The sequence below is a fragment of the Helianthus annuus genome, chromosome 2, assembly GCF_002127325.2.
Source record: "Helianthus annuus cultivar XRQ/B chromosome 2, HanXRQr2.0-SUNRISE, whole genome shotgun sequence".
Classification (NCBI taxonomy): Eukaryota; Viridiplantae; Streptophyta; class Magnoliopsida; order Asterales; family Asteraceae; genus Helianthus; species Helianthus annuus.
In genome coordinates this window covers 10,382,841-10,404,194 of record NC_035434.2, presented here as the reverse complement: position 1 = coordinate 10,404,194, position 21,354 = coordinate 10,382,841, and the positions used below count along the sequence as shown (strand labels likewise).

At 31.1% G+C, this 21,354-nt stretch overlaps 4 protein-coding genes across 6 annotated transcripts; all 4 read right to left on the bottom strand.

Annotated features, from left to right (window-relative positions):
- Window positions 1-2,446: 2,446 nt before the first annotated feature.
- LOC110886606 lies at window positions 2,447-8,040 on the bottom strand. The gene is made up of 9 exons (XM_035980153.1): window positions 7,971-8,040; window positions 7,839-7,877; window positions 7,438-7,734; window positions 7,105-7,343; window positions 6,634-7,016; window positions 6,299-6,456; window positions 5,487-6,212; window positions 4,183-5,400; window positions 2,447-4,110 (listed from the first exon to the last, which is right to left on the bottom strand). The coding sequence occupies exons 1-9, from the start codon at window positions 8,038-8,040 to the stop codon at window positions 2,447-2,449; spliced, it is 4,794 nt and encodes a 1,597-aa protein (XP_035836046.1).
- A 580-nt stretch (window positions 8,041-8,620) lies between these two features.
- LOC110886595 lies at window positions 8,621-9,580 on the bottom strand. Its single transcript, XM_022134412.1, has 4 exons — window positions 9,494-9,580; window positions 9,132-9,416; window positions 8,841-9,020; window positions 8,621-8,743 (listed from the first exon to the last, which is right to left on the bottom strand). The coding sequence occupies exons 1-4, from the start codon at window positions 9,578-9,580 to the stop codon at window positions 8,621-8,623; spliced, it is 675 nt and encodes a 224-aa protein (XP_021990104.1).
- A 5,147-nt stretch (window positions 9,581-14,727) lies between these two features.
- On the bottom strand, window positions 14,728-17,445 carry LOC110886584 (replication protein A 70 kDa DNA-binding subunit E-like). The gene is made up of 11 exons (XM_035979106.1): window positions 17,290-17,445; window positions 16,928-17,193; window positions 16,752-16,851; window positions 16,533-16,660; window positions 16,313-16,400; window positions 16,092-16,224; window positions 15,788-15,996; window positions 15,566-15,686; window positions 15,300-15,491; window positions 15,124-15,192; window positions 14,728-15,055 (listed from the first exon to the last, which is right to left on the bottom strand). The coding sequence occupies exons 2-11, from the start codon at window positions 16,962-16,964 to the stop codon at window positions 14,834-14,836; spliced, it is 1,299 nt and encodes a 432-aa protein (XP_035834999.1). The 5' UTR covers window positions 16,965-17,193; window positions 17,290-17,445; the 3' UTR covers window positions 14,728-14,833.
- A 901-nt stretch (window positions 17,446-18,346) lies between these two features.
- On the bottom strand, window positions 18,347-20,758 carry LOC110902289. Of its 3 annotated transcripts, XM_035979105.1 has the most exons (6): window positions 20,704-20,735; window positions 20,472-20,599; window positions 19,951-20,017; window positions 19,503-19,862; window positions 18,845-19,414; window positions 18,347-18,737 (listed from the first exon to the last, which is right to left on the bottom strand). In XM_035979105.1, the coding sequence occupies exons 3-6, from the start codon at window positions 19,993-19,995 to the stop codon at window positions 18,489-18,491; spliced, it is 1,224 nt and encodes a 407-aa protein (XP_035834998.1). In that variant the 5' UTR covers window positions 19,996-20,017; window positions 20,472-20,599; window positions 20,704-20,735; the 3' UTR covers window positions 18,347-18,488. The 3 variants fall into 3 exon arrangements, with proteins under 3 accessions (XP_035834998.1, XP_022004684.1, XP_035834997.1); XM_022148992.2 differs by having other exon boundaries at window positions 19,951-20,029; window positions 20,472-20,758; XM_035979104.1 differs by having other exon boundaries at window positions 20,472-20,758.
- Between the last annotated feature and the right edge of the window lie 596 nt (window positions 20,759-21,354).

Genomic DNA, 21,354 nt, shown 5'->3' with positions numbered 1-21,354 from the left:
GTTTCCGCAGGTATCGCTTGCTATACAATTTGACAACCGTACGCAAGTTGGCGAATGGCCGACGTACATTTTTGTAAATTACTGAAACCCCTTTGCCCCCTAGCGTCGTTTCGCAATGTAAAAAATGGATCAGACTGGGCCATGTCGCCTGCAATACATAAAAACAGTGGACGACTCATGCGGAACCGACGTCGAAAAATCTCGGCTGGGTATACGGGTTCGTCGGCAAAATAATCGGCTACTAGTTTATCGTGACCGGATATAAATTTAAAACGAAACATAAATGAAATTAATTATAAAATACATTTTCAAATCTATATAAAACATAAGGAAAAAAAAGTAAAATACCTTCTTGGTCTCGGTTATATTTTGCTCGTCTAGTTAGCCGTTAGGACGACCCTTCATCAGCCGCCATGAAGACTTGAGTCGCGTTCATAATCATGTTGTGCATAATACCATCCTCTTCCGAAGATGATGAATACCACGCAGACGAAGACGATGAAGACATAGAAGAAATGGAAGAAATGGGTGAAGCCATGATAATTTTTTAGCGAGAGATGGGGTGGTAGCGGGTAAAAAATGGTACAAAATATGATGAGTTTTTATAAAAAGGGAAGAGTGGTAATAAAATGTGAGAGAGATAGGGTGGTAGAGGGTGAAAAGTTAGGAAAAAAATGGTTAAAGAGGTGAGTATTTATAAAAATGGAAGTGAATTGGGGTGTTTTTTGAATTATGACGGTTATTTAATTAATATAAATTCTGAAATTAATTTTTTTTTTCGGTCAATTGCAGAATGGTCCCCACATTTTTTGTCTTTTGTGCGCGTCGAGAACGTCGGTATATTGCCGTTGAGGACGGGAGGTGGGGGGGGGGGGGGGGGCACGGTGTTCCTTCCGGCGCCGATGCAGGACGGTATGGGGACGACCCCCATACCGAGTAGCCTTATGGTACCTTATTATTGTGGGGGGTACGTTCCATGACAACGATGCACCATGCCGTTTTTCCTTAGGTTAGTTCCCCGTTGGTAGACTCATGAGCGTGAATGAGAACATGGACCGTTGGGGCGTAGGTTTTGAGGCACAATAACGACTAGACAAGGGTATCCTAACCGTATTGGGAGACCTGAAACAAAAATAAAATCCGGGCCCTAGTCCATATATCCATAGATTTTAATCGTTGTAGATTAAATCTGACTACGTTAAAAAGAACAAAGAATCAAATAGTAGCTTTATGATTTTGTCTACTACTATTCAAATTTGGAACTAAGCTTCAATCTATCACTGTCCACTGATTCTTGTACATTTAATTTCACACGTAGATTGTTTACTATAGTTCCCACACTTCCTAGACCAATGCATCAATCTCAAAAAAGGGTGTAAACGAGCTGGGCTGAGCTCGACTAGGCTCGATCTCGGCTCATTATGTTTTTATGAAGTTTGAGCTCGGCTCCAGCCTAATTATTTGAGCTCGAGCTATTTTGAGAACAACCTCAAACGAGCTAAAAACTCGGCTTGAGCCCGCGTGACTAGCGCTTAAACGAGCCAGAGCTCGGCTCGCCAATGTTATCATCAATATTTTTATATTATATATATATATAAAAACTAAAATTTAGTCTGGACTCGTTTAGGCTCGCAAGCCTAAACAAGCTTTATATTTCAAGCTCGAGACAGACCTCGATAACTAAACAAGCTCTATTTTAGACTCCAACTCAGGCTCGTTAAGGCTCAGCTCGTTCAAACTTTTAACCGAGCCAATAACAAGTAGCTCTATTCTCGACTCTCTAGACTTGGTTACAACTTTCATAACTTTAAAATTGTGAGGAATTTTTTGCAGGAATAGGTGGTTTGACCACTAAAAGATCACCTCTAGGTGGGCTTGTATTAAAAAAGTGAAAGTAGGTATATAGTTATTTAATATGGCGATATTCTGACACAAATCTGGGACTTTATTTAATATCGCTATATCATATACATATATACATCAATATCGCTATTTGATATACATATATACATCAATATCGCCAACTCAAACACCTATATATATGAATATCGCTATATGGAACGTATATATATATGAATATCGCTATATGGAACATATATATATGAATATCGCTATATGGAACATATATATAAAAGAATATCGCCATTTGAAATATATATATACCAATATCACCATTTGAAACATATATACATACCAATATCGCCATTTGAAACATATATATTAATATTATATTAATTGGATTCATTGGATGTATATCTCTTTGTCATAGGCTCAGTATTAAAGTTACCTATATATATATATTATACTAGGTTATCACCCGGGAAATGCTTCCCGGGCTAGAGAAAGTTATACATGTCACTTATTATTTAAAAGCAATGCATACTTAAATAAAATGATAAAAAAACTAAGTGACATGATATATGAAATGAAAAAGCAACAGTTTACATCATAAGCTACCAAAGACTTCTTTATAGACTACATTAGACGTCTTATTTGTTGGTTTTCCCTCAGCATCAAATATCAATATTTTAACTCCTTCTCTGGTCTTGACCCTTGATAATGCAACGTACAACTGACCATGAGTGAACACAGGATCTTTCAAATACAGACCAACTTTTGATAAAGATTGTCCTTGACTCTTGTTAATTGTCATGGCAAAACAAACTGATAAAGGAAATTGTCTCCTTTGGAATTCGAATGGTATTTTTTTGTCTGACGGAATCATATTAAGTCTTGGAATAAAAACTCTTGTGCCGATATTACCGCCGGATATCACTTCAGCTTCTATTACCCGTTTGCCTAGAAAAGTAATTCTTAGCCTTGTCCCGTTACATAAACCTTTTTGTTGATCGATGTTTCGTAGAAGCATGACAGGAACACCAACTTTAAGAACTAATCTATGATTAGGCAAGCCTGAAATCTTAAGAGCATTTAAGTTCTCCGTTGAGTATAAACCTTCTTGAAATGAATCAAGCATTTGTTCAGTTTGACATATGCTATCGGAACTCAAATACTCTTTAGCATCACCTGGAAATAACGAAAGCAATCGATCGTTAATTTCATGAACTACATCATTTTTTGGTGCTAGAATTGCTCGCTCAGAAAAAAAACCAGGATTCCGAAATTGTTCCATAATTGAAGGGTAGACGAAGTCAATTAAGCTTTGTATTGGATCAGAATTATCGGTGATTAATAGATCATCTGGTATCTGAATAATTGCTTCACCATCGTTATCATCTCCCAACTTACCTTCACCAATATCAAGCAGCCATTTCGCAAACTCCCTGATAGACTCCATATCAGAACTTTCAGCTCCAATTGTTAGGCGCATGTTTTTAGTCAACCTTAACAATTTGCACTTTGACCATATATATGAAGAGCTTAAAGAAGCACAAACAATTTGTTGTCTAGTACCATTAGGAATAACTGGTAGGATTTGTCTAAAGTCACCGCCGAATACAAAAACTTTCCCTCCAAACGGAACATCAGAACGAATACTCCTACCGTCAGAAAATACGTCAGACATCGTCCTATCTAAAGCTTCAAAGGCATGTTTATGGACCATCGGTGCTTCATCCCATATGATCAATTGAGTTTCCTTTAATAATTTTGCGATATCACTATTTGGCTTAATATGACACATGGAATCTTCAGTCAGATTAATTGGGATATGGAAGCGAGAATGGGCTGTCCTTCCACGAGAAAGTAATAACGAAGCAATGCCACTTGAAGCAACATTTAAAACTATCTCACCTCTACAACGAACTGCTGAAGACAAAGTTTTCCATAAAAACGTTTTTCCAGTTCCACCGTAACCATAGACGAAAAATAACCCTCCTTTACGGCTTGCAACTGCTGACATTATTTCCTCAAAAACAGATCGTTGTTCATCTGTCAAACATTGATGCAAATTATTAAACTCAGCTTGTACTTGATCTACGTCGTGTGATAGCTCTTCATTGATTAGACGATTAGTAGCATCACGTAACGAATCATCATCAGGGAAAGGTATCGTGTTAAATCCTCGTAACGACGAACCATTCGAAAGTAAATACTTTTCAATTTCCAACAAAGTAAGGTTTTTAATTTGATGTTCAGGAAGAAGTAAACCTAAAAAAAATTTAATTGTTATTAATAATGAAACGGAAAAGTGTAATGTAAAATAGAAAGACATGTAAGAACCTTGAATATTTGTTTCTTTTTGACGTCTGTATAAAATATCATCTGCTAAGTATTTCCACGTGTTCTCCCAAACAAACTCTGGCCGTGAAAGTGTATTTGACAACAGCAATGTAGCAAATAACGCTCGCAGATACCCAGCATGTCCTTCAAAACTTGCTTCTTTAATGGCCTCAACATATTCATTGTCATCATCTAAGAGCCCCATTGCGTAGCAAGCATCTCTAAATGTCGGGAATAACTGACCGTTAACAGTACGTATTTCCTCAAAGGATCTGGGACCTCTAACTTTATTCAGAAGTATCCTCAAAAAATAAGGTTCTCCTAATGCAGGAGACACAGAATGTATACGTCCAACAGTTTGGTACGTCTTACGTACCTGCCAAGATCTATCTTGAGGTTTCCAAACAAATTTGGTAGGAAACTCGACATAAGTCAACTTTCTAGCATTTTCATCTGACTCGTTTAATTTCATCCATTCAACAAATATTGAAGAAGCAACAGAAGGCTTGCTTAACACATTATCAATATCGTCATCCGCACCATACACAACATTCTGTTGACCCGGCATGTGAAAGGGAAGCCTCATAACAGCAGGATACCTATAATGAACCTCGTTTGAGAATATTCTCCATGATGCTTCACAAGCTGAAATATATCTGCAATCATAATATTCCTTGATCTCATCTCTTGGCTTATCCTTAATGGTTGGATTTGAAACACCAGAAACAACCACAGTAGCCATATCAGGGCCTTTATTAATGTACTTGAACAAATATTTAACTGAACCAGATTGATTACACCATTCTACATTTATGTGTGCTTGATATCTTTTTAGAAGTCTTTTGTTATATGGAACAACGCTTCTGTTGTCCAAACTAACACCAGATTTTATAACTGTGTGTCCGGAATCGCGTCTTCGGTATACAGGGAAACCACTTGAATCAACAGTTGTATGTGATGAAAATTTCTTTGGAAAGTTTTTTGAACATCTTTTGTCAACCATGCAAGGACAATTCAAATTAGCATTTCCACATGGACCGTGAATCATATAATCACTTACCAAGGAATAAAGTTCCGGATCTTCATTTTTATCAGGAATCTCAGCGGATATGAATGGATCTATGTGATCTACTGTAGGAAGTTTGTGATCGACATTCATAAATAAGCATATATGTGCATGAGGAAGACCACGCTTCTGGAATTCTATAGTATAAACAACTAAAAAAACACATATTGAGTATTTTATAAAAGTAATTGCAAATTATAAACGAAAAAAAGAAAAGTAAAAAAAAAAACTAACATACCAGCATTAATCTCACCGAGATAATTCGAATCCTTCAAATCTTTCAGTATGGAATCAAGCTTAATTTTAAACAATCGACACAATATGTCAGGCCTGTCTTCAGCTTTGATGGAAGAATCTTTTAGAAATCTCTTTACTTCTGGCCATTTTGGATTACAAGTTATAGTTATGAAGAAATCTGGATACCCGAATGACTTACATAAGGCCATTGCATCAAGGTAGTTTTGTTGCATGAATCTTGCACCTCCAGTAAATGAAGAAGGTAGTATAACAGCCTTTCCAGTGTCTTTTAAAGTTTGTTTTCCTTTAGCTTTATGCTTCTGAAGATTTTCAAATGTCTCAGATCGAAGTTTTGTTTGTTGTCTCCGAATGAAATGTAGCCTCTCGCTCTCGATCATAGTATATGCATCAACTAAAAATTGTTGCAACAACCTTCTTCCATTAAGAATTAAGGAAAAACCATAATTTCTATCTTGGATCCTGTATGCAAAAAATTCTCTCATGGTGATCCTGTATGCAAAAAATTCTCTCATGGTGCACTTTGGCTTTATTTTCTTTTGCGTGACAATGAAATCTCTATGGGGAATATCAATTCTATATCCATCATCACCATATGGGAATAGCAACGGATATTGCAAGGCAAGATATGATGGATGTAATTCACTAATACGCTGGAGCATTCCAGACTGAGTCTCCACAAGAATATCACGATGATCTATAGCTTTATCTATGTCTCCGACAACCAAAGCAGCAATTCAGACGTGGTTGGTAAGTTATATATTCTGCCATCTTTTTCTCTTTTATACATAAGACGGAGTTTAAGGTTAGCCTCTGGGGATTCGTGAAAATGGTCTCTGACCATCCTATATGTCTTAACCAACATATTTTCTGAATCTAAAAAATTCCTCAAATACTGTATCATTTCAACATCAAGCTCTTTATCATTAGAGGACGAAGATTTGCTTGTTTTCCTAACAAAATATAAATAAAGTATATAAAGTTAATATAGGATAATAATAATAATAATAGAACATCGTTTTTTTTTAAATAATTATAAGTAAAAAAAGATGGTGCTTATAATGAATCATACCCGAATAATGTCTGTCTGTTTGTTATTTCATTTTCAGTGTCATATATGTATAGCTGACAAAAACTGAGGTTGATTTCCATTAGAAGGTTTAAGACTACCGATGCAATGATAGTTTTGGCCACTTATACGATATACAAATGGAGCGTTTCCCTTGTTAATAGTAGAATCAACCTTTCCACCCATAGATGTAAAAGAGAACATAGAGTTGTATCGTCTAATATTCTTCTGGAAAAACTTGCTTTTTTCATTTATGGAAGAAAACAAATTTTGATAAGACGGATGAGCATCCTTTAAAGGCGGTAGCTCAACTTTACCATACCCACAACACATACCATAACATAGTTTATTCATAGTTATTCGCCCTTTTCCCACCTTCTGATGTCCATAACTTTGCACTACAGATTTGGCATGTAAGAACTTGGTCACCATGGTCCAAATAATCTATTAAAAAAATATTAATGGTTATTTTGCAGTTTCATAATAAAATATATCACATAATAGTAATAAATAGAATTAAACCTTTAGATACCCCTTTGTAAGGGTCGTCCACTCTAACTAAAACAACATCATCTTCATCAGAATCCAAATTGACCATAGGTATAGGAGTGGTATCACGTTTCTTGTGCTCAAGCTTACGTTTACCGGAAGACAACCTTGTAATTGTAGAAGTAGTACCAAATACCGATTGATTGTTACTACTATTGATGCGAGGATAAATGGAATATCTAAGAGTTTCATTTGACGGTGTGGATTTGGTTATGGAGTTATCTAAAGGTTAAATAATTTATCATAAATGTTAGTATAAGCATCTTGATTAGTAAGATGTATTATATAAGAAAGACAAAAGAAACTTAAGAAATACCTGTTATGTTTGAAAGTAATGAACTTGTATGATTTATACTTGTATGAGGAGAAAAGGAGCATACGTTGCGATCAATAGTGTTAGAAGACTGCAGCGAACTTATGTTGTCAGGAAATATGTTAGAAACATTTGTTGATGATGACGATTTCTTTGATCTCTTGGTATTATTAGAAGACTGCAGCGAACTTATGTTCTCAGGCAAAATGTTAGGAACATTTGTTGATGATGACGATTTCTTTGATCTCTTGTTATCAATTATTATTTTCCGAAGCTTACGTCTTTCAGCAGTTGAGTCAACTTAATAATTAAAAAGTTAGAATACATAAGAAACATAAGAATTAGTAGCATTCGAACCATACAATGTAAACATTATACTTTTAATTAGATTTAACAGAATTTACCATTTGAGATATCTGAAAGAGGAGTTCTGATAATAGGACCTAAAAAACACAAACATAAATACAGGTTTAATATAAAAAATTGAAAGTTGTGGTTAGATAAATGAAAACTGAGTAACTTAGTATGTCACTTACTGTTAAATCTTTGTTGTAATGAATTCGGATCCTTTAAAGATGAACGCGAGTTATATGATCTTTTTGACATAGTATATGTGAATAATCACAACTTCATTAACAACAACGACAAATAAAATTATTATAAAACAAAATTGTTCATATTAAAATTGTAGAATAGGTAAAGGAAAAGGAACTAGTGATAATTACATCTTGTATGTAATATGCACTAATGATGAATACATATAGAATTACCTTCAAAAATCTAATGCGGATGAACTGGAACATAAAGAATTGAAATGTGTGTATGAATGTCTTTCAAATTGAGAAGTTGTCTCTTCTGAATTTCATTAAATATTATGCATAACAAATATACTAATGCAAAATGAGAGGCTTAAATAATTGCTTTTATATATTTCGCATTAATTGAGACTAACTATTAGAATTGCTGAATTGATTTTCGATTATATTCAATTATATACTTTCTAAATTTAGTTTAAATGTTCCATTTATACATAGTCAAAGATATTATCACGGAAAACACCAAAATTTCAATAATAAAAATTAGAATCGAGTCTAATACATAAAACAAACTTCAAAAATCAAATCTTTAAACTCGTGTGACTAAACAAAAATAAAAAATAAATTCTTAAATAGTAACTCTGTAGACTTCAATGAAAATCTTTCCCAGTTTTTTCTTCATCAACCCTACGCTTTGTAGAACAACTCGGAAATGCTGGATCAACATCGTACAACTCATACAGATTACGTTTACCTTTTGCGATATTCTCCTCCTGTAAATGCAAAATATTTTTTCTATTAGTTACTTAAATATATATCAGATTTCTAAAATAAGTGATAATACGTATTGCTTATAAGCAATATTTTTACCTGTTTAGTCAAAAGGCTCTTTTTAACATGAGAAATAAGAGAATAATCGCTGCTTATCGCAGTGGTATCATAAACTTCATCAAATTTTTCGATATTTTCATGGGTAACTTGAATCTTATAAGCAAACAACTTCCCAACCAAAGATTTAATCTCCTTTGGAAATGTTGAATATCCATCGATCTGTTAATATTTTACAAATGTTAAAATAAATATTATAGAATAAAAGTATTATAAACTGAAAATATACCGATTCATTATCTTTTGCAATTCAGCAGCAGATTTATTCAAAACCTGTACAGCTTGATCATGAAGTAATATAAGATGAGTTGAATCAGTATCGTCCTCAACTTCAATTTTGATCTTAAATTTCGGTAGAGGTTTTATGATGTGTTCAAAACATTCATAGTTAGAGCAGTGATAAACTTCAAATTTATTAGAATCACAAGAACCATCAAGTGGAAGATATTCCTCAATCTCCATAGTAGCCTCATGCAAACATGTTGGACACGTCATGTAGTACCAACCAAAACCAGTAACAATGTTCTTGATGATACCGAATATGATAAAAGACTTTGGCTAAAAAAATACAAAAAATACAATAAATAATTAAAATAAATAATTGAAAAGTTTAACATAAAATTAGTTACACATACCTTAGTTGTCTCCCATAAAACATCAATGCTACTGAAAGATGCATTGTTAAAAAACTCAGAAGAGACATCATTAGATGTTGAAAACATGATTGCTTCAAAATATATGCCAAAGTTCAATTTGAGATAATAGGTTTAATGTAAAACCAGTTGTATTTATAAGGTTACATAATTCATTAAGTATGAAAAAGATTACGAAATAACAAATGTAATAAATAATATTATTTGGAAAGATTTGAATTGATAAAATATAATGGAAATTTAAATACTTTAATTATATGAATTATTTCAAAAAAATAGATTATCTTTAATATGGAAAGTAATTAAAAATCGTTTATATTTAAAATCAACATAATTCAATTGTTAAAAAAAATAATATACATTTTTTTCTTATTTGTTATTAAATAAAGAAGAGATAAATAATACAAAATGTTAACAAAACTAATTATTATATAGCCGTTGTTTATTATCATAGGTCACCTCAATACCTTCTTTCAATGTAATAACATCATTACTTTTACTTAATCCATTCTAACAAATTCAAAAAATAATATTATCACTTCAACAACAACAACAAACACCATCGGTTAGGGTTTTGAAGTTCCTTTCTTACATGTTCTTGCAGACAATCAAAGTGTACGGAAGAAAGATTGGTGTGTAATTTCAAAGAAAACATAAGAATCGTATCTCCGGTTCCGTTAACCGGTTAGTATTTCTTGGATCATACCTTGATTTATTTAGATATTTAAGTTTAGATCTGATACATAATGAACAGGAAATCGATTAAAACAAAAATTCAGTAGTAATTAAACATTGCATGTTAAGAATATCTTGGATTTAGAGTGTTAACAAACTTGATAGATGCTATAACTCATAAAAGGAATAACTTTATAGTTAAGAAACGAATGAAATGGTTAAGTTAATTAATTATTTTATAAAATTATGTAAATATGATACATGTATGTTAAACATATACCAAATGGAAGATATAACTTTTTCTCATTATAAATAATCATAACATTAAAAATATGAATTTTAGTCAGAATAAGATGTTTGTATCAATTTTGCAAGATGTATGTCTGTTTGATGATTCTTAATTAAACTTTAGAATAAACTTATTTAACTATAAAAAATATGAACTCCAAATAATAAGTATTATGCAATGCAGTGTACAAAATGGTTCTATGGTTTGTTCAACTGATGGAAGATCCTAAAGAGCTTTCGTTGGTATGTGTACTTTCAGTTTCTAAATTGATCAAATATAAGGTTATAACAATATGAATTAATTAAATATGTTACTTTGTACCTAAGACAACCTGTATAATGTAGATGGTACCTGTTGCATTTGTTAAAAAAAAATGGGGCAATGACTGGCAACATATGAACATAGAGGTTCGTCATGAAGACGGTAGACATTGGATGGTAAGACTTAGACACATGGATGATCTACCAGTATTAACAGATGGTTGGAGGGCTGTTGTTAATAATCTTCATTTGTTAAGAAACACATGGCTATTATTTAGAAGCATCGGAGAAAAAGTGTTGGAGGTTTTTCCTTTCATAAACAATGTTCATGGTCAATCATACATAACAAAGAACAACTACACAAAACTCGGTCTTACGGTAAGCATAATGTTTGATAGTAAATACAATGTGAACATTGTAGACAATTGAAATGTAATACATATTTAGTAATTATCATTATTAATATGATTTAATAACTTGCAGGTAATTCCAGATGAATTTATTAACATGTTCTACAAAAACCACGAGCTAAACGGCAGTTACCAAGTATTTGCAGGAGGTAAGTACTGGGATCTAATGGCAGCTAAACTACATGTTACTTATGCTTTTACAGATGGATGGCCGAAACTGTGTGAAAGTTTGAACATATGTGATGGTGACACGCTGGTATTCGATAAGAATGGTAATGTGATATTTCATCTGAGAGCATTCAGGAATGGAATCGAAGTTGCATTGGGTATTCAAAAAGAAGCAGTAGAAAGCGATTTCTGTGAAATAATATCTCAATCAACATATCAACGAAATGCTTATTATGTAAGTATCTTCCAGTTTAAAAATAAAGGTTTAACAAATAGATTTGATTATTAATATTTATAAATTTTATTTACAAAAATTTGTTGATTCTGATAATGGAACGGATACAAGTGGAGATACGTTGATGAATCAGGTTAAAGACGTTGGAAGTGAAACTGAGAAGATGTTGAATACAAGAAAAGGAGTTCAAGGTAGTGACAAGGTAATAATCACTTAATATAAATAGAAACAACATTCAATATGATTAGTATGTATTTGATTTACAAATTCATATGTTTAAAATATGTACTAAATAGATTGAAAAGAAATGCAAAAAGGTTGCACAACTTGTTGATACAAGATCAAAAAAGGGAAAGCAAAATGAAGAAAAATCAGAAGTTGTCAAACCAGATGTTTCAATCTGTCGTAGATCATCAAAAAAAAGAGAGGTAACAATTGATTTAATTAGTGATTGCTATAGAACCAAATTTATAATTACTTATTGGAAATATTATTTATTATTGATATTAACCTTCAAATGTTGTTAACTACTATAATAAGGTATCTAAAGTTGGAGATGAAAGCCAAACCATACAACATAGTGGAAAACGAAAGAAGCCTGAAATTGATGAAGAAAATTATGAGTTTACAAAAAAAGGAGAAAATAGATTGGTATGATAAATTGTATAATTAGTCGTAGTTAAATAATGTATAAATTATAGTGTAAATCTTAATAATAATATGAAACATTATTTATGTAGAGGCTTCCTGTTGAAGTGGCGAGGAGATCTGGTCTTACAAAGAAGCTCCATGCATTGAAGATTAAAACTCTGGATGGAACAATAATGGAGAACGAAGTGGAAACCGAAAAAAATGGGAACGTACCGCGTTACAAAATGGTCAATTGGGGTAACTTTATGTCAGCAAATAGTTTGAAGAATGGTGATATTCTTCACTTCAACTTTGTTACCTCATCACAGGTGATGGAACTAACAAATGTGGATCGAATTTAAGGCATGTAGAAGGATGGTAATACATCTTTTTGTTGGTTTATTGGTGGTTAATAGTTATGGTTGTTTTGGATAGTTATATATTTTGATATGAACATGTTGTTGGTAGTTGGTTTTCTAAAACTTTAGTTAATATTTCAGTATATGTATGATGGGAAGTTTTTGAAACAATATATTATATACCAATACATATGAATGTTAACAATATTGTTTAATGATACTGATAGTTAGCATCATCATAAAGTTGATAGAGAGTATTTTGACCATTCTCAATTATCACCAGCTAATCAAACACCTTTAAATTTGTGTCACTTAACTGTTGATCATGAAACCTATGTTAAAATACGTTAATGCAACCAAAAATTATAGCATAACAGAAAAAGTAACAAAATGACCTTATTCACGTACCATTTCTTCCAAAATCCGATTATACAAATATGGAATTGATTAGTTAACAATATTTTCGAAAATTAACATTTAGAAACTTCATCAACATTTTTGAATTAGATTTCGTTTCTTTTTCTTTTTGGTTTATTCTATTAGGCCCAACTAATTCTACTATATAAAGGATCAACATAGCATCTTCAATTACAGGTTTCAAAACCATTTCATAATGGTTTATATTCCTTTCGATATCATACTGTTTGAAATTTTAATTAGGCTCAGTGGTAGAGACATTGAGCGGTACAAATGTGTATGCAAACAATGGAATGAAGGGCTATCATCATGGCCGTTTGAATGGTTACACGTCAACTATGGTAAACAATATGCGGTAATGTATTATACTTATCTTGTACTTACATTCAATATTTAAATTACTTTTTACAACAATGTCTATTTTTTCTTAAAAATTAATTTCCGATTTATGGACGCAGGAAAGTTTCTGGGAGGATTGCCCAACGCTATATAGAATCATTTATGACGAGTACTTTCCTCCTCAATCAAAACGCCGAAAGTTAATGGAAAAAGATTATGACGCAATGGAATAAGATAAAATGATCGGAGAAAAGAAACATTAGTCTTTTGGAACATTTACCTTATGGCTTGTTTGTTCGTTATAATAAGTGTTTTCTACCTTATGAATAATATTTCCAGTTTTAATTTTGGATGGATTAAATAATATCGTGATATGCAAACGAATGTTTTTTGATTGTTATAATTATTAATCTGTTATATAATAATATGTGTAATATGAAATTTTAATTGTGGTTTTTCATAAAGAAAAAAACAAATCAATAATTAACAACATGAAAATAGGTTAGACATCTAATTTATATGTAAATGGATTTAATAATTTTTTGTATGGGCCTGGTCCAAAACAATGTCACATCTTTTCTGACCCATTACAATTCCCATATTTTACTTTTAAAAAATATACTTTCTATATATAATATATATAATAGATTTTGTCATATTGTTTACATACTTCTTTTTTCTGCCGGGAAAAATATAAAAATATTAACAATTTAAAAAAAATAAATTTAAATTTGATTGATTAACGATATAGGAAATAGATGAAAAAATATAAACCAAAAATAATATTTTCTAAGAAAAATTTTTTATGCAACATTTTAATGTAACCCTATTAATTGGCGATATCAAAATATAGTCACCAACATACAATGTCAAAATTTTTATTCAATATTTCAAACTTTGTTATAGTACCATACTACTATAATATTAATATACTATTAATTGATATTTTTTTTATCAAACTTAACTACGAAAAAATTAAAATGTAACAACTGTAATCAAATTCTAAAATACTGTTAAGGAAAGTTGTCCATTATTGATTCATTCTCAATAATATTTAAAAAAAAGGGTTGACTAATCATGTTAATATATGACAATTAAATATACAACCAATTAATTGTAAACGTTAAATATCATCAAAATTATAGAATTTTTTTGTTAATAAGGTTTTTACGTATCTCAATCAAGATAATGAAATATATTATTTTGTATATAATTCTTAAATACAGTAAAATGTAAAAAACTTTTTAATGATGATTAGAGTAAGACAATATAATTAAATCATTAAATAAGAAGATAAGTCTATTCAATTATAAAATAAAGTGCTATTTATAAAATTAAATACTCATTGATAACACATAAGAAAACAAAATCAATGATTTGAAAGAAAATACGACAATCAAGTCAAATAAAAAACCATTCAAGGATTATCCCACATATAAAATCAAACAATTCAAAATCCATAATAAACGCAAAACCACGTGTTCAAACACAAACCATAATAAAAACCAAACACAAATATTGTTTATAAAAATGTAGGAAATTATTTCTCAGTCTTCGGAATCAATGTCTTAGAAAGACCAACAACTTCATCTTCGACAATCTCATCACTCATGCGGCGCTTTGTAGAAGAACAACGTAATGCATCATCTACTTCATAAACTTCACCTAGATTGCGTTTTACTTCACAAGAAGACGCCTTCTTACTGCTTCCATCTACATTGGAGATAGGCGTAACATTGTCACCGGTGAATGAAGCATCATCCTAAAAAAAAACAATAAGAATAAATATTAAAATAAAATTTAAAGTAAAATAAAAATTTATTAAATTACCTTAGTAACCTCACAAGCATTAGACAGATTGGCGGACAACGGAACACCATACGATTCCGACTGCTCATGCTGCAATTCAAAATAAAAAATACAATAAAGTAAAAGTGGTTATAATTATATACACCGAAGATGAAAAGAATATGAAAAAATAAGAATTACATAATTACAAATTAGACCTGGTTAATGTTGAATTTGGAATAGAGAGCAGCAATAATATCATCATCGTTTGTTGCCATTGCAATACCGTAATTCTCGACTTGATATTCAATGTTATAGTCGCTAATATTTATGACAAACGCATATTTCTTTCCAACCAACGTGTCAAATAACTCAGGATAGGGATTGGGTATCTCACCGGAATTAACAACCTATTATTTTAAACAATTAATTGTTACTGAGTAAGAGTACAAAAATTAATAACATGGAAAATTACTTAGATTACCTGATCTTGGACAGCAAGTAAGTCTTTTGCAGATTTCTTAAATATTTTGAAAGCTTCATAATCAAACAGCGTTAATGAAACAGTACCAGATGAATCTTGGACCCTGATAGGTATCTTGAAACTATTATATTAAAATTAAAAACAAATGAAATTGTTAATATTAGATCATACCAAAGTAATTTCAGTTTAAAATTGTATAAAGAGATAACAAAATTTTCAAACCGCGGAATTGCATAAATGTCCACTCCTTGACATTCGTTGTTGGTGCAAACCAAACCCTTTGTTTCACCAGCATCACATGAACCGTCATCACCCTCTTTGGTTACAAATCTATCCTCGACACGTGATTTGCAGTGGTTACAACCATTGTAATACCAAAGCTTATCCGTACATATGGCCGTGACTGTGCCAATAACCAACACCTTCTTTTTCTAATAAAAATAATTAACAATATTAATCTTAAAATGAAAGTATAATACATACCAATATATAAAATAAGAATTACAAAATAAAAAAAAAACTATACCTCTAATACTGTTCCAAGTAAACCAATGAGCATGAAATCTCCTTTATTGAGGAACTCATCTTCCACAGTTGAAATAAGATAAGAACCACCATTGTCATTCGATGAGGAAGAAGATGAAACTTTGGCAACATACCTATACATAATTATAAGTTAATGAATAAAATTATAACTTAAACTAAATTAATATTGTTAGATTATTATTTCGGTATTACTAAATATACCTCTCTCTGAAAGAAGAAATTTCTTCAATGTCAGCGTTATCAATAAAAAGCCTACTTAGATCAAAACTGTTGGCCACTCCACGCTTTCCTGAAATGAAAAAAGAACAAACAATTAAATCAATATTTACAGCATAAAACATATAAAATATATGTAAATATAATGCTAACTTATAAGATACTAAAAAAATAATAAAATATGAGATGAAGATTTGAAATGTACCCTTGTAAAGATTTACTGTACCAAAGTGGCAAATGATAACAACATATTTCTCGCGTTTTTTGTCATTCATGTAAGTAAACATGTCGACAGCAAAAGAATCCCACAACGTAACAGGACATTTTTGACCTCTAAAAATAACATAAAATTAAATAAATGAACCAAAAACAATTTAATACGAAGATAAAATTGTAAATCTTGTCTAGTAAATCAAATACTAACTCAAGGTCTTCAATTTTCAGATTCAGTCTTTTTCCTTTGCTGCCATCTTTCTTTGTTGTGTCTTCAATGTTGAAACACACTTCCACAAATCCAATGAAATCTAGACAACAAAATAAGTGGTTAAACAAACTTAAAATATATCACAAACAAACTAAAAGAGGATGTAAGACACATACCAATAGCAGTATTAACTTCTACTTTATTCTGCAACATCTTTTAGATTGACAAAATTAAATTTGTATTTCGGACCACACCAGTCAACTACTTTCTCAACAGAAGTGTAAAAATACAAAGATATTTTTTCATTCCTGTTGACCAATTTAGAAGATGACTTATTAGCAGCAAGAGAAGGTTTAGTAATCTGAATACATTCATCAAGCTGTAGGAACTCTTCGAATCTTTCTAACAACTTATGAAGGCAGCTAGCTTGTATCATATTGCCCTAAAAATTGAAACGACAAAATTAGATATATACATTTCATATAAAATTAGATTTTTTAGATTTAACAGAACAAAATTAGTAGAATAAAAACGGTACCATTTCATCCATAAAGATCATATCCAGCCGATATGTTTCATTCTTATTCTGATTCATCATTTTCCTTGATGTGCTAACGATCTTCACTCTAATGGAATAGTTATTTGAATAACTATTTAAATCATTAAGCATAGTAACCTTTGCAACCTCCATTTCACAGCTGAAATATAAAAATTAAAGAGTAAGTGCAAATAGAATTAGCATTAGCAATAATGTAAAGTTAAAAAAAAAACTCTACACTTGGAATTTAATTTACCGAACCAGGTTGAGAGCTAAGATTGAATGAAATGAGAAAAGTGATTTGCAATTGTTGACATAATTCGATTTATATAGGATGCCAATGATTAATGCAAATTTAGAAACGTTATTCATATTAAAGGAAGGTTTCATATTCAAAATAATTAAAAAAATAAAATAATTTTATTACCTTGATAAAAAAATAACAGTTGTATATAGGTTTAGTTTGTATATGAAATCTATTGTTACTATTGTTATTGTTATCTTATTATTAGAAACGGATAAATTAATAGAAATGTTTAGCTAAATTATCGAAATTGCATTTAAAGGTTTCTATCTATGACTGTAATGATTATAAATAGTGCTAAATATCTAACGAATTTTAAATTGAAAATTTATTTTTAGAAGTATATTGAATCGCTAATACAAGCTTCATTATTATTCAGTTATTAAAAAATTTGTAAACGGTTTCCATATTAAAGGAAGATTTCGTATTGGAAGTAAAAAAATAATATATTTTTATTACCGTGATAGACAAAATAACAGTTGTAGTTAGAGTGGTTATGAAATCTAATGTTAATTTTAGAAAAGGATAAATTAAAACAAATCAGTACGTAATTTTTAAAAGTATATTTTTAAAAGTATATTGAATCCTAGTAATGGATGGAGCATTATTAGGCAGGTTTTAATTCTTTAAATTTGATGATTAGTCAACGTTAAGTCGCAAAATTAAAAGACACACATTGTGCATACAAATGGGTGACGTTATATTATATCTTCAAATCATCAGCCAAAACTTAATAACCAAACATGTTGTTCAAAATCATAGATAGGCAAAAGGTTTATATATCAAAAATACTGTTCAAAACAAACCATCCAAACATGTTCGAAAAACAAACTAAAAAGATACTAAAACATGAAATATTGTTCCAAAAGAGTGGATAGTAAAACAATAAAACGAACTACTTCGAAACTTTCTTCAAAATCAACTTATCTGCATCAGGAGAGTATACAAAAGTGCATCTATGAGGTGCATTGATTCCATTAGGCTTTGTGAACTTGGTACGCCATGCATTCGCAACATATCTGAATCCTACGCCATGTTTCTCTGGTCGAAAAGTAACAACAGTATCAACGCCAGCAAGATTTTGAACTGTCATCTTCCCAGATACATCAACACGAGCTAGACTTGCAACTTTGCTATTCAGTCGCTACAAAAAAAATTAGAAAAAAAAATTAAAATACAAAAAAAAAACTAAAATTTAAGAACAATAATCACCAAACAATTATAACAAAATATATACTTAATAAAACTTACGAAATGACGTGGATGATACTCCCATTCAAATTCTAAAGGCTGATAATCGGGCTCCTTTTTGTCATCATCAGATTCACAGGTAGAATCTTCAAAGTCATCATCATCGAAATCATCATCAATCGATAAATCACTGTCAGAACTACCAACAACGGATTCATCAGAATCAGATGGCTCAAATAAAACATCTACCTCCGGATCAAGTTCAGATTTTATATCATCATCATGATGAAAATCATCAACATTGTTTACCAACGGAGTTGAAGATGGAAATCCAGGATGAGAATTAAACTTTAAAGCAACCCTAGGGATAACAACCTCAGATCCATTCACATCAAACAATGTCAACTGAAAGTTGTAATCAAAGATATAGCGTAAAACAACCAGATTTTGAGTACGAACACCTAGATGTTGCACAATGTTGTTCCAACCATTGGTAAAAAAGTAACATTTGCTATCAGAATCTTTCTCTACAAAAACATCTAAAGAGTCCCATGAATTTAGATGAACCTTCATTGGTCTTCTAAGTTTACCAACACCAATAGTGTTTTTAACAACAAACGTAGGAAGAAGCTAAAAAACAAAAAAATATTAAAATTAATAGTGTAAATATAAAATAAAAAGTATACATTATGTACTAAAAATAAGGTTTTAAACATACCAGTGTATTAACACTTTGATCATTGAAAACATGACAGAACGACTCTATGTAATTCCTATTCGGCAAAGATGAGATGGATAGAAACAAAGAGATGCCTGGATCACATAGTGGATAAGGTGTTTCCTTGAAAAAAGGTGTGAGTATATAATTATACGGATTAACTTGCTTGAAAAGAAGTATACAACCATCAGATAAAGAAAGGTCACATACAACCTTTGACCATCCTTCTGTAAAGGCAAAGGTACCATTGTTCTTGGAGAAATTAACATTCCACACCTTTTCGTTGATACTCTTTATGACTACCATATTATCACCAACAGCAGAAGATAACCATATCTTTGAAAAATGAAGAGGTATAACCTTCAGAATACATAAAAATATAAATAAATGTTAAATAAATAAAATAAATATTAAAAAAATAACTGAACATCATTGAAGATGAGAGTACCAAAAAATCTCTGGTAAGTGCAGACATTGACTTGTAAAAAGACATTATTGCGTTTGTAATGTTGATCCTGAAAGAAGCACTATAACATTCATACCAAAAACATCTGATCACAATAAATATCCCTATAGTATGTAAACATATGAAAAGTATGACCAATGTACCAAAAAAAACCCTAAAAGTTAACCATACAACATTCATAGAAAGAGGAAAACTAAAAACCCTAAAATCATAAAAAACAAAAAATCATAATACAAAATAGAGCAAATTATCATTCGGATAAAAAACCCCTATTCTGAAAAAATAAATCGACAAACAGTAAGTCAAAAAATTTTCATTAAACTGAACAACACTAAAACTACAACTTCAAAGAAAATAAGGTCTGTAAAAGAAAACATATATTTGGGATGAAATCAACAAAATATGATTAAAAGATGATATTCAAAAAAAAAAAACACTACTATGAAGAACATGAAGACCAAAAGATAAACATCATATACACTAAATGACTGTAAGTTGAGTACCTTCAAAAACTAAATCTGAATATGATCTAAAGATTGTATCGCCGTTTGAAGATTGGGATGGAAGAGAGTTGATATGAGAGTATCGATGGAAGATTGGACATAAAGGTTATTAGATTACCAAGATTTTTCTGACATATAAAGAAAATAGGGAGAGAAGTAATGATCAAAATCCGGTTGTGAAAAGAAATAAAGAAAAATAAACGGGTTATATAGGATCCGAAAAATCGGGTACCAAATCGATGAATGAAGATCCGCGTGAACCATGTTGACCAAATTTCGTTTTCCCGCCAAAATGAAAATCTAGATGCTCTAATTTACTGCCACATCAGCCCAAATCTTTATGTTTATTATATATAATAGATGTTGTAGGTGGGAATATTAAGAGGTCTAGTTTGAATAGTTGTGTTTCAGAAGCATGCATTGGATTATAGTGCATTGCACTGCACAACTTTTCATAGAGTGTATTGTATTGTAGTGTAATTCAATTAAAAGATGATGATGATATAAGATATATTTGTTATTATATTAATCTCATACCAAGCACTGACTATATTTATTTGTATCATTCAGCAGCATGTTGAAGCATGGACCTTAAGGCTAATACGTCTTAGACAGTCCAAAATTTTAAAAAACCCGTATAAGAAATTGCCTTGGACGGTGTTACCCCCGCAATTTTATGAAGATGTGTGTTACACGAAGGACTGTTTAAGGGCGTTAGACATGGCTGGAAGGAAGGAACCATATCCTCCATTTTGGGATGTTGATTATTTGTATATCCCGTTATGGATGAAGCAAGAGGACTGGTTACTATTTCGTGTCGATATGTTTACCATGGAAATTACTCAATTTTGGACTGATAAAAGATGGGGAAATGAAAAACGAC